The sequence below is a fragment of the Equus quagga genome, chromosome 7, assembly GCF_021613505.1.
Source record: "Equus quagga isolate Etosha38 chromosome 7, UCLA_HA_Equagga_1.0, whole genome shotgun sequence".
NCBI classification, from domain to species: domain Eukaryota; kingdom Metazoa; phylum Chordata; class Mammalia; order Perissodactyla; family Equidae; genus Equus; species Equus quagga.
The window spans coordinates 31,493,898-31,507,184 of record NC_060273.1 but is presented as its reverse complement, the minus strand read 5'-3'; the positions used below and the strand labels follow the sequence as shown (position 1 = coordinate 31,507,184).

Sequence of the window (13,287 nt, the reverse complement as noted above, 5' to 3'; positions counted from 1 at the left end):
CTGGTTCCATGTAAAGACCCAGGTCTTTAATGGAGCCCACAAGGACCCCACGTGGTCCAGCCTCTGCTGACACTCCCAGCCTCACCTTTCTGCTTCTCCCCCTCTCCCCGCCCCAGCGGGGCACTCTGGGTTTTCCTTCAGTTCCTCCTTCCTCCCCAGAGGGCCCTGGCAATGTGGCTCCTAGAATGTGTTTCCCCCTCAACTCTACATTTCAGCTCAACCACCAAGAGCCCTCTGCCCCCCAGGCTGGATGTGGCCCCCCTGTTACACACTCTCATAGCCCCCTACACCTTCACTTTGTGAAATCCTCTCCCTCTGTAGTTTTGTGTGTGTGTGTGATCATTTGCTTTTTAATGTCTGTCTCCCTTACCAGACCGTAAGCTCTGCCCAGACCAAGGCTATTTTGCTCACCCTGACTCCCCAGTGCCCAATGGGTAGTGAGAGCTCGGTAAAATGTTGGTGAGTGAATGAGTGAACGAATGACCCCTGCCCGCGTCTGGGACGCCCTCTTCCCCTCGGCAGTCCTCGGGCCTGACTGGGTGCCCCCTCTCCACAGTGGAGGAGGGCCACGAGGGCCTCACGCACTTCCTGATGAACGAGGTCATCAAGCTGCAGCAGCAGATGAAGGCCAAGGACCTGCAGCGGTGCGAGCTGCTGGCCAAGTCGCGACAGCTGGAGGACGAGAAGAAGCAGCTGACGCTGACGCGGGTGGAGCTGCTGACCTTCCAGGAGCGCTACTACAAGATGAAGGAGGAGCGAGACAGCTACAACGACGAGCTGGTCAAGGTCAAGGACGACAACTACAACCTGGCCATGCGCTACGCCCAGCTCAGCGAAGAGAAAAACATGGCGGTCATGAGGAGCCGGGACCTCCAGCTCGAGGTGAGGGGGACGCGGGGGGCCGCTGGGGCGCAAGACCACCACGTGGGCAAGTGCAGACAGGTGCACACAGGCTGCCACAGCTTCGCCCCCAGCTAGGTTAGGGGGCATGAAGGACACGGGGTCCGCGGACCTAGACACACGGTGTGCAGCAACATATGCACGCCAACGCAGGGAGGCTTAGCGCGATGGTTTGAGAGCCGCCCCCCACCCCCGGCCCCCAACCACATCCACTATGCACATGCGCACGTGGAACCAGTAGTGCTTCCTGTCACTGGCTCAGGACCCAGATCCACCATGCGCATGTGCCATGTGCGCACGGATCCAGTGAGCTGCTCTGCTCATTGGGAGCTTGAATCCACCGTGCGCATGTGTGGATGTGAGCACGCAGGCCCTGCACCGTGCGGATCAGGGGGAAGATGGGGGGTCCGGGGGCTTGGGCTGTGGAAAATCGGGGAGGAAATGGACACGGTGCATGAGGTCCTTGAGGCCAGGACTCTGCCCATCACAGCTATATCCACAGTGCTCAGCGTGGCACAGTGGGCTAGTCAATACACTTATCAGTGAACAGTCCGCCAGCCAAGGGATTGGCGTCAAACATGAGTTTACCTCCAAAGTGGAGAAAGGAAAGGGAGTTTGCTTAACTCGTGTGTTCTTTTTATTTATGGAGCGTCACCATGCGCCGGGCTCTTTTCCAGGGATACGTAACTGGAGAGCAAGGCCCTGCTGTCACGGGGCTCACATTCTAATCAGAAAACAAATGCATAAATGCCTGGTAATAGTAAGTGCTATAAGAAGAGGAAAAAAAGAGCATTAGCATAGCGAGTGAGGGATGCGATTTTAAATAGGACGCTCAGGAAAGGTCCCTGAGAAGGAGACACACGGGCAGAGACCTAAAGAAAGGCAGGGAGCCAACCGGGCTGGTCTCAGGAGAAACACAAAGGCCCCGAGTAGGGCCACGCTGCGTATTTTTAAGAAACAGCAAGAGAGCCAGCGGGGCTGGAGCCAAGTGAGCAAGTGGCAGGAAGGGAGGTGGGGGAGATGGCTAGGGGCCGGATCGTGGGGGGCTGGTAAGAACTTGGGAATTTATTCCACTTGTGATGGGAAGTCACTGAAGGATTGAGAGCTGGGGAGTGACAACTGATTTATATCTAGAAAGATCCCTCTGGCTGCTGGGTGGAAAATAGACTCTCAGAATATTTATTAAGCACCTGCCACGTATAAGGCACTGTGCTAAGCACTGGGGGGGCACAAGGATAAATAACGTGATTTCTGCCCAGGTCACTTACAATTTAGTTGAAGCAGACAGATCAGTAAATAGTCCTCTAGAATTCAAGGGAATTGAGTCAGCAGCATAGCGGGCAGTAGAGTGTTTCTGTTAAGAGCATGAGCTTTGAAATCCTACGCATTTGGTTCAAATCTGGCTTCTGGCTTCCGGCTTTACCGCTTAGTTGCCTCTTGGCTTCAGTTTCCTCGTTTGTAAAGAGCAATAATGAAAATAATACCTACGCCCTGGGATTGCTGAGATGCTGCACCTTGAGCCTTTGGCAAAGCGGCTAACCCAGTAAGCGTCCCACGGCGCCAGCACCTCGTGCCCACTTGGATGGGACTCGAGGTCTGGACCCAGCACTGGGCACTGGGGCTGATCTTCCAAGATGCTGAGGATGCGTGACCAGGAGGAGAGGTTTCTGTGCTGTTCTATCTAGGGTTTAAGAGCAGTTGACCTGTGGCAGGGACTTAAAAGTTTCTCTCCTAGAACTTTCTCCTGTGTTATATTTCCCTGGAGATATATTAGTAGGGAAACAGCGTGTCTGGAACTGCAACGAACGTCTAGCCGGCTGGGTCCCGAGGTTATTTTGCAGCCCCAGGCTGCTTCCCTCTGGCCGCAGGGAAGAGCCACAGTCCTTTCCCAGCTAAAGCCCCACCCGCTACCCGCTGGGTGTCTTGTGACCATTCTCCCCATAAGCCTAGAATTGAAAAAGATGCTCACCCCTTTGCTGCCTCCCTTCCTTGCAGCCCTTGAGAACGATCTTCTTGTCTTACCGTGTTTCACCAAGGCAGACACGCTTAGTCACAAAGACTTCTTAAGACGTCTTCTGCTGGCCCCAGTTCCTGCCACTCACCTCTCGGAGGTGATGCTCAGCACGTCTCCGGTTGTCCCATTTCCAGATGTAGTACCTGCCTCCTCCAGGAAGTCCCTCTTTGGAGCACTAAGTCTGGGCACGTCCTTTAGGCTGGAGATCTCTTGAACTTAAGTCCAGTAAATCTCAAGCTGTTCTTTCGGAAGCTGTGCCATTTGTTCTAATAAAATCTTGTGTGAAACCCAAGAGGACAAAACCTGGGCAGGGAGGGCTGCTCCGGAGGATGAAGGCAGCGTGGGGCCCAGAACCCTGTCTTCTTGGCCGTCTCTGGGCTCCCTTCGATCACACTAGGGTTCTTCAGGGGAATCCTTGAGTTCAGGGGATCAGAGTTTGAAACCCACCACAAAAGGGCATTGAAATGGATAACATACCTCAAGGAAACCAGCTTTGCTATCTTTTATCCTAATCTGTAGCCTCTTCCACCCCACAGAAGTTACCTGGGGGAATTGTCTCAGGCCATATAGCGCCTTTAAAACTATTCTAAATTGACAAGGCAGTCGGCATCAACCAAGAGCTGGTGGTTTGTTTTACTGGAAAACGTTTCTTTGAGCCCTTCTCTGTCGCCAGCCGGAAGAAGGAGGGGGGGGCGTAACACAGGTCGTGCTGGAAGTTCTGTAGGACCTGGGGAAGCATCGCCTTTCCCGAGTGTTTCCTGCCAACTGCACTCTCCCCTCGGCACCCTTGGCGTGTTTCAGATTGACCAACTCAAGCATCGGTTGAATAAGATGGAAGAGGAATGCAAGCTGGAGCGGAATCAGTCACTGAAACTGAAGAACGACATCGAGAACCGGCCCAAGAAGGAGCAGGTTCTGGAACTGGAGCGGGAGAATGAGATGCTGAAGACGAAAATCCAGGAGCTGCAATCCATCATACAGGTGAGCGCGGGGGGCGGGGGCAGCGTGGGCAGAGGGAGGATGATGGCCTGGGGGACGGACACACCTGCCTGGGTGTGAGACCCAGAGCTGTCACTCACTGACTGCAGGACCACCAGCGATGCAGGTCATCCCTGGGCACCTTAGTGTCCTCCTTTGTAAAGTAGGGGTGACCACACCACTCACTTCTCGGAGACATGACATTACGTGAGAGAGTACTTGTGACAGTGTTTCCTTAATTGAAGCATTCAGTGAAAATCACCATTCACACGGAAATCAGTGCCCCGGGGCACTGTGCGAAAAGTACATCCGGGAAACCTACTTGCCCTTAAAGATTCCGGGGAATCTCAACTCTCAGCTCCGTGTGATTTGTTAAAACTTCAGATGCCTCCCCACGTTTGTCATCACGGAATCGTTGGTGGGGATGAAGGAGGAAGTGCTGAGACGTAACATCCCAAAAACACAGCTACAGGGAAAATTTTAAAAGCATCACTCCCCTTCTCCCAGAATGGCTCCCCCCCCCACCACCCCCCCCCCCCCCGGGATGGGCTGCCCAGCGGTTTAAGGCTCTGATTCGGAGCAGAGGATGAATCCTGGTTTAATCAGGGCAGATTAATTGGTGTTTCAGGGGAAGCATCTGGAAGGCAGATCAGCCCTCTCTTTCTTGTCACCTAGGAAGGGTTTGGAGGAGCAGCAGCCACTTCTCTTGGCTCTGATACGAGCCAGAGCCAAACAATAGGCATCAGATGTTCCTGAGCAGAAGTGGTTTTTATGCTGCTTTCCAGGTGATAGAATTCTTAAATACGAAGCTGCATAAGGACCCCAAGAGACAGCGACTCTTGCCTCTGCTCCCCCAGCACAAAACCACCTGCTCTCTCAGTGTCTGCCACTGGCTCTTTTGTCCCCTGCCTTCTGGGTCCACCTTGCTCCCTGCCCACCCTCCCCTGACACCCCACAGCAACCTTAAGCCTTCCTTCCCGCCCACCCAGGCCGGCAAGCGCAGCCTGCCAGACTCAGACAAGGCCATCCTGGACATCCTGGAGCACGACCGCAAGGAAGCCCTGGAGGACCGACAGGAGCTCGTCAACAAGATCTACAACCTGCAAGAGGAGGTCCGCCAGGCAGAGGAGCTGCGAGACAAGGTGGGAGCCCCACAGGCGGTGGGGACAGCTTCCAGCCAGCTGGTGCTCTGGCTGGCCTCCTTCTCACCAGGGGCCTCCCTGGTAGGAGGCACAGGGCCCCTCCAGCCCCACACTCTCTTCTGGGGACTAGGTCTGACCCCTGGTATAAATTCCTTGTGCCTGCCAGTGTCAGCACGCTTGTGGTTATTTATGAGTTATTGTCAGTCTTAGCATAGTTCCTGTCTTCTCCTCCTGGCTGAAGCCCACAGTAGGGCGCGCAAGGTGTCTGCACTGTCCCAGACTACATTCCCTGGCACATAGTAGGTCCACAGCAAGTCTCAGTTGATGGACTGGGCTACCACCGTGCTCCCTGCTAGTCAGATAGCGGACTCTCAGTCCAGAACATAGGGACCAGGTGACACAGGGAGGACTGCCCATCTCCAGCCAGGAGGACGGCACCACTAGAAACAGCTATCCACCCCCCAGCCCCGTGCTGGTTGCTTGACGCGCACATTGATTTCTGCCCATCTCCTGCAGTACCTGGAGGAGAAGGAGGACCTGGAGCTGAAGTGCTCGACCCTGGGGAAGGATTGCGAAATGTACAAGCACCGCATGAACACCGTCATGCTGCAACTGGAGGAGGTGGAGCGAGAGCGGGACCAGGTGCGGGCCTGCCGAGGGCTGCCGAGGCCGTGCACCCGGCGGGCTGCAGAGCAGGGCTCTCGCCTCAAGCCACTGGGGCCCGTTGGGATATCTCGCCCAGTGTGATGTCGTTAGCTACGCAGGAATTCCTCGTGAATGCATCTGTCCTATTTCCGAAAAATGAATTCTATCCCAAAAAGCGTTTGAATGTCACGGGGGCCTGAGCTGTACTCCCAAGGGCTCATCCCGCACAGCATGGTCCTTAAATGCCTGGTCTCTAGAGGAAGACAGCCAGGTTCAGGCCCTGTCACTCATCAGGTGTGTGACTGCAGGCAGGCTTCTCCCTGGGCAGCCTCAGTGCCCTCATCTGTGAAATGGGAATAATAAACACAGCACTACGTCCTGGGGGCAGACAGTGGACTCGATACTGCCTGACTCTTGGCGAGGGCTGGACAGACAGCAGATGTGCTATGTAGTGTTGACGAAGGTAGTGATTGGGGTCAAGAAAGGAGCAGGAGATGACGTGGCTGACACCTGGGCTGGGAAGAGGGTTTCTAGCCGGAGACCCTGTCTGTCCCTGGCTCCAGTGTGGTTCGGTCAGGGTGAAGACTCCAAGTGTCCTGTCCCCGTTCTCTCCGGCAGGCCTTCCATTCCCGGGATGAGGCCCAGACCCAGTACTCACAGTGCCTCATCGAGAAGGACAAGTACAGGAAGCAGATCCGCGAGCTGGAGGAGAAGAATGACGAAATGAGGATCGAGATGGTCCGACGGGAGGCCTGCATCGTCACCCTGGAGAGCAAGCTCCGGCGCCTCTCCAAGGACAGCGGCAGCCTCGACCAGGTGGGGCTGGGCTGGGCGTGTCCCCCACACCTGCAGCCAGGTGCCTCCCACCCTCGGCCAGTGGCTGAGCGGAGTCACGGCCTCCCGTGCAGAAGTACGGCCTCCCGACCACACCCCTTCTGCAAGTGGGACATATTTGATAGACACGTCTCTTCCATGTGTCTGTGTCATGATGAGTAGAAACTATTAGTTTGGAAGTTAGAAAATGCAGCAGAAGACCCTGGCTTGGCCACTTGCTAGGCTGGGTGATCTCAGACAAGTCACTTTCCCCTTAGGACTTCAGCTCCCTCTCAAGTGACCATCGCTGGCCATCAGCCTCCCATTGCATTCCCACCACCATCTGGGCGGTCACTGGGTTTAAGATGCCCTGTTCCCGTTAAAGTCACTAGTGCCTATGAGGAAACTGTCATTTATGGGCAGTATGAAGTTCAGAGTGCATGTCACAGCAGGGCCCCGGGTGCTCAGCAATGACCGAATGCTGCTGTCAAAGCTGACGGTACTGTCCTTGCTGTCACTGGGGGTGTGAGTGCTGTCCTGTGCAGGTGCCATGCTCGGGCCTTCTGTGCATGATCTCATCTCACCCTTACAACTGTCCAGCTGCCATGGTACGATCACCGGCCTCATTTACCAAGGAAGGAGCCCAGACCCGAGCAGCTGAGCAACTTGCCTGAGGTCACGACCACTAGTCAGTGGCCTGGGGAGGCTGGGATAAGACATAGCCCCTCTCCCCAGAGGACGCAAATCCAGCCCTGGAGGCAAATCCAGGAACATGACATTTCAACACGAGATAATAAACGACAAGTCAAAGGGTGCTTGGGAGCCCAGGGGAGGAGGCCTCGGCTCCTTCGGGGTTTCAGGACAGACCTCCTCTAGGAGAAGCCCTTGATTCAGGGCCTCCACTGGGAATGCTGTCCCCCTGACTCCACCTGGCCCAGTTCTGCCCCCCGTCTGGCCGTGGCTGCAATGTCACTTCCTCAGCGAGGCTTTCGCTGGCCCCCGTCATGAAAACCAGGAGCTTCTGTGTTATGCATTCAGCCTTTGGAGCATTTCCCACAGTTTGTAATCACTCAGTAGCTCCATGAAGGCCCGTCTGTTTGTCCAGGACCTCACACGGTGCCAGGCACAGGGGAGTCCATCGGGGACACCTGCTGAATAAACGAATGAAAGCTGTGATGCAACCCGGTTAGGAGAGGAGAGATGGGGCTCGTATTCCAGGCCGTGGGGACAGCATGAGCAGATGACGCATGTGGCATGCTGTCGACAGGCCACGATGGACAGTTCTGTCATCTGTGGAGCGGGAGGCAGGGACAGGCAGGAGATGCGGCCAGAGGGGGCAGCAGGAGGTGGCAGAGCGGCCTTGTGGGCTAAGGACCTTTGTTGTTGGTGATTCTGGGACCTTCAAGGTTCTCATGCGGGGAGGTGAGGCAAACGGCTCTGGGTCTGTAGCATGAGGGTGTCGTGTGGCTCTGGGGGGTCACCCAGAAGTTACTTCGTGTTCCTGCACCTCAGCTTCAAACAGTGAGCATACAGCACTTAGGACAGCCCCAGGCACTGTTTTTATCATTATTCCGTCGTTGGGTAATATTTTTTACATTTGTAGCTTGGGCACAGGGCTGAAAATTGGAAATATGATGGTGACATATCAGATCTAGGGGGCAGTCCCTTTACTGCTGTAAATGAAGACGAGGGTGGCCCCAGGCCCCTGGCAGGAGGTGAGTAGGGACAGGAGGCTCGTGAGGAGGAGAGTTGCACCAGACTGAGAAGCCTTGACGTCCAGGTGGATGCTGGGGGGCAGGAACAAAGAGCAGGCCGTCCTGGGTTGCAAGCTTGGGTGCCTGAGGGGATGATGGCACCATTAGCAGAGCTGTTCCTCTGCCTGGCGGCTGCTCCTCATGCCCGGTCCCCGGCACTGGCTTTGTCTTTGTCTTCAGAGCCTGCCCAGGAACCTGCCAGTGACCATCATCTCTCAGAACTTTGGGGACGCCAGCCCCAGGACCAACGGCCAGGAAGCTGACGACTCCTCCACCTCAGAGGAGTCGCCGGAAGACAGCAGATACTTTCTGCCCTACCACCCGCCCAAGCGCAGGATGAATCTGAAAGGCATCCAGGTACCGTGTGGCGGAGGGGGCGTGGCTCCACCACCACCGTCAGGCTCTTGCCAGATGGGGTCCTGGGGAGCTGGGAGCCCCGCTGCGGACCGGCGAGGACCCAGCACGGCCACGTGTGGTTCTGGTGAGGGTCTCAGACCCCACACGCGACTCGACCCGTTTCAGCCCTAGAGACAGAAATGTTGCCAGCCCATGCTTTGGACTCGTCTTTACCAATTCTCTCATCTCGTGTAAATGTAACAGAAGTTAAGGAGAAAGAGAGAGAGGATGAAATCAGCATTATTTCCCAGTTCATTTTGTTTGTTCAACAAATAAGTATCGAGTGCCTGTCACGAGCTCACTGATGTTAATGGCTGGGGACAGGCACCATTGGGGGAGCAGCCAGTGCTAACCCCCTCTGCCCTGCTCAGTCTCTAGTGCCTTCCATGGCACATGGCTGACCCCTGATGAGGAATGAACCATTGAGTGAGTGAATGAGTGAGACCATCTCGCATGAGAGCGGCCGTGACCAACAGGGCCTGACAGTGCCTCTACCCCACCCCCTCTTTGCGCACGTGGAGCCAGAAGCCCCAGGACAGCACGTTGGAGGCCAGCTGGGGCACTGCTGTCGCCTCGTGCTGAGGGTGGCCGGGCAGCCACCTGCAAATCTTGTCCTTTCCTGAAAAGTCCCCTGCATCGTTCCCTGATTCTGCTCAGCCTCCCACTCCCGCTCGCTCTGTCCCCCTCTGCCAGTCTCCGCCCTTGTACCCTCCAAGCCACACCACAGCCCCCAGGGAGAGCTTGTCTGTGCCAGCCACTGCCACTCCCGGAGACGGGCGTCGCTGGCCTCCTGTGATCCGGCGGCCACGGGACGAGGGAGCACGCACTCGCCTCCGTTCATTTTTTCCTTCGCTCTGGTGACATGTGTCTCAGGCCGTGTTTGATGTGTGTCCTCTGTCTTTTCTCCTCCCCTCTCCACTTGTTCAGCTGCAGAGAGCCAAATCTCCCATCAGCCTGAAGCGCACAGCAGATTTTCAAGGTTAGTGAGACCCCCAGATCCCTCTCCTGTCTGTCACTCTGACTCTCTCGGTCCATCTGTTTCTCCCATCGTGGCCGTCAATCCTGCCAAGTGAACCTGGGCTGGGCCTCGGGGACCCCTGAGTGGCAGGGCATCCAGATAGTAATTAATGTTCACTGTCATTGGAAGGGGCAGGAGCCCCAACCGTGGAAACCTCGCGTCTGTGGTTCCGGCCACCCTGCCCCTCCCCGTGCCTCCGTTCAGAGGCCCTGATGCTTCAGCTGAACTTTGCATTTCTGCTCCTGGGTTGTCAGCCAGAGGACTGCTCCACCCTCCTCCCAGGCTCTTGGCCGGGCACTCCGGGCGTGGGAGGCAGCCGGGTCACCTGTGAGCCCCGGGCTCTCCAAGACACCCTGTCTCCAGGGTCCTCTCACGGGGACTCTGGGAGTGACAATGGCCAGCGGGGGTTTGCCCAGGTGAATCAGGCACCTGCTGTGTGCCAGGTGCCGGCAGGTCCAAGTACTCAGGCAGGGCCATCAGTGAGGAGTAGAAAGTGCCTTGGATGCCCACGAGACAGTGGTTGGAGGAAGGATGAAAAGGATAGAGAAGGGATGTCAAGTAGGGGACATCTAGACCGGGACTGGAAAAGGGAGACTCTTGGCCAATGGACACAGTCTCCAGAAGGGCACCCAGAACAGAGCGGGGAGCAGAGACAGGGACATGGGGCCCGGCAAGTACAGTGTGAAAAGCTCAGAGCGGGACAGAGCTGGGCGTGAGACTGCAGAGGTTGATAGGGCGGACGGACATGGCGGGTTCATGGACCTCATCCGCCCGAGGGGCGGTGAGGAGGCAGGGGCGTGAAGGGTAGGATCTGGGCTGTAGGCCGCCCTCCCTGGGCCTGGTGGAGGGCAGAGGTGGGGCACCCAGGGAAGGTGGAGCCCAGAGCTGGGTGCCATCCACTTCCCTTGCGGCTGGATCAGAGGTCGCTAGGAGCTGCTTCATCAGAAGGGAGGCGTGAAGGGCCTGAGGCCTGTGGGAAGTAGAGAGGGCATTTGTGCCAAGAAGAGGGCAAGGGGCAGCAGGATGATGGGGCTTCGCTCCTCACCCAGCCTTTGCTGGGTGCCTAGTGCAAGGCACCGGTGTCAGGAATGTGCAACATGCAGTTCGTCCCTCGAGCTGGCCACAGATGTAGGTGTGTGCATGTGTGTCTGTGGACCCACACCACACGCACACGTGCATGCTCAGCAAGGCGTGGCACGCGGGTGGGAAAGCCAGCCCCTCCTCTGAAGCAAGACGAGGGCCAAGAGATATGTGCAGGAAGCCCCAGACAGCCCTGAAGGAGCAGGAGGGGTGCCGGGACTTCCCTGAGGAGGCGACAAAGTGCCCTCATTGGCCTCAGTCCGTGATGGGCCAGTCCCATTTAGTAGGGACAGTGGGATCCGTTTTGAGGATGGGGTGATTGGCAGGGCCAGTCCCTGCTCCACGAGAGACATGCCTTCCCAGTTTCTGCTATTCCACCCAGAGTGCCAGCTGGGGACGCCACCTGGGTCCTCAGAGACAAATGACAGCCTCCAGCCTTGACTGAGGCCACCCTGAGCCCGGCCCTGGCTGGGGGCAGGGACATGCTGGTGAACAAGACCAGGCTCCCCTTCAGGAGCCTACAGTCGGAAGGGGAAACTAGAGCACGGAAACCCCCATCGGAGAGAGGACAGCTCCCACGTGCTCAGTGCCCTTCAAATCCCCTTTCCCTCTCTGCATCCTGCCCCGACTCGACGAGGACAGGGAGAGGACATGAAGAAGAAGGTGTGGACATCAGCCCCAGCTCCTCTAGATCCCTGCCCATCACCAACTCATTCTCCAAGATGGTAAGCCGTGGTCCCCCCACCATCCGCCTTCCGGCTCAGGCCCCAGCCCTGCCTCCCCTCGCCCCGCCAGCTTCCCTCTCCAAGCCAGCCTGTGAACAGCATCACCCCCCTTCTGGGGCTGCAGCCCAGGCCCTCCTTATGTTTATTTAAAGATGTTTCCACAGCCTCACGATGTATTTACACCTTCTTGCCGCCTCCTCTCCCAATTTAACACTTGGTGGGAGGAAGAGATGGGCCTCCGAGGGGCTGTAGTGAATTGCACAGGCGGATGAAAATTCTGCGGCAACTTCTCAGCCCCTGGCAACTCCAGCAGCCTGGGGAGGCAGGTGGGCGGGTGGTGGGCGGGGGCGTCAGCAGCTGGAGCCTCAAACGGTGCAGAGCAAAGTGCCCCCACCCCCCAGGTCCAGCACCCCCCAGCCTCGGCTCCAGCACACCTGGGCAGGGCCTGGCAGGGTCCCAACCACTGATCCAGTGTCACTCCCCGCAGCCAGGCAGCAGAAGGTGTGGGATTGGAAATTCTAACCCCGAGGGGAAGCCCTGGGAAGCTTGTCAGCTCAGCTGCCAAAATCAGGCCCTGGGGAGGCGAGATTTGATCACGAGTGACTCCTGTCTGATTGCAGCTCTGGGGGCGAAATCCAGGCCTTTTATTTAAGGCAGCCCTTGCCAGGAGCCAGTGGGCCTTGTTCCAGAGGGTCACCCTCCAGCAGCCATGCTGTCCAGGGGGGTGGCATCCATTGCCCCCACCACCCCACGCCTGCAGGTCTTCCTCTCATCCAGAGCAAGTGCCAAGGCAGGCGCAGCCCAGGGGACATGGAGCTCAGCCTGTGCTCCCGAAGCTCGTGAGGCCCCTGAGCCTCGGCGATTCCCGCCCGCATCCTCCCTGCCCCCTCCCGAGGCAAGCAGATGTGCGAGCAGATGTGCACCCAGCTCGGCGGCTGCAGCCTCCCCAGGCTGAGCACGCGCCTTCTCCGGCCAAGGTCGCCGCTGAACACCAGCTTGCTGTGCCCACACTGCCTGCCTCGGAGGCGGGGACGCATCTGAGTTAAATTTAGTCCCTGTGTATATAATATTTATGCCCGCGGAGGCGCGTAACACGTCTGTGTGTGTGTCTGAAGCAGCCCCATCGGAGCCGCTCCAGCATCATGTCTATCACTGCCGAGCCCCCAGGAAACGACTCCATCGTCAGACGCTATAAGGAAGACGCGCCTCCTCGGAGGTGGGTGACAGGTGGAGGGAGGAGGCGGGATGTTTTCCTGGAACCCTCAGGGGCCACTCTACACTCACTAACTCAGCTGTCCATGAGGCAACCTGGAAGGGTAGGCAGGATGGTGCTCGTTTTATAAGGAGAAGACTGAGGCTCAGAGAGGGCGTGTGGCTTTCCCAGAGTCACCCAGCTAGCTATCCAATGACAAAACCTACGTCACTTTGCCCCCTGCTGCCCAGAAATCAAGTTCCTCATTGCAATGACCCTGGGGCTTGGCTTTTTCTCCCAAAGATTGATTGACACTATGAATGGCCTCTCCCTTCCTGCTCCCTCTCCCCCCCACCCACCTCTTGTAAACCATCAGAGCCCCCGACTAGTATAACCACAGTGGAGGTACACTTGGGCATCCAGACGTTTCCGATCGGCCAGATAGTTGGCGTATCACAGTCGAAGTCAGAGACCGTTAGGTGGTTTCTGGCAGGGCTGGACCCACAGCTCCCATCCAGTGCCATCTCAGGGGGCTCCTTGATTTTACGCCCATCACGCAGTGCAGCCCATCCGAGCACAGATGGCTATGAAGTTCTTTCTCTGTGTCAAAGAAGAGTGAGTGGGAAGTCG

At 57.2% G+C, this 13,287-nt stretch overlaps 1 protein-coding gene across 6 annotated transcripts in view; it reads left to right on the top strand.

The window, feature by feature from the left end:
* Positions 1-13,287, top strand: part of CARD11 (caspase recruitment domain family member 11) — a 115,022-nt gene that overhangs the window by 82,022 nt on the left and 19,713 nt on the right. For 5 of the 6 annotated variants that reach the window (XM_046668514.1, XM_046668515.1, XM_046668518.1 and 2 more), the window contains 9 exons: positions 557-882; positions 3,716-3,895; positions 4,882-5,034; positions 5,551-5,676; positions 6,298-6,495; positions 8,427-8,603; positions 9,570-9,621; positions 11,383-11,465; positions 12,581-12,681. In XM_046668514.1, the coding sequence (XP_046524470.1) occupies positions 557-882; positions 3,716-3,895; positions 4,882-5,034; positions 5,551-5,676; positions 6,298-6,495; positions 8,427-8,603; positions 9,570-9,621; positions 11,383-11,465; positions 12,581-12,681 (1,396 nt within the window). The remainder of the gene's footprint in view (positions 1-556; positions 883-3,715; positions 3,896-4,881; positions 5,035-5,550; positions 5,677-6,297; positions 6,496-8,426; positions 8,604-9,569; positions 9,622-11,382; positions 11,466-12,580; positions 12,682-13,287) is intronic. The other variant, XM_046668512.1, reaches the window with a different exon arrangement.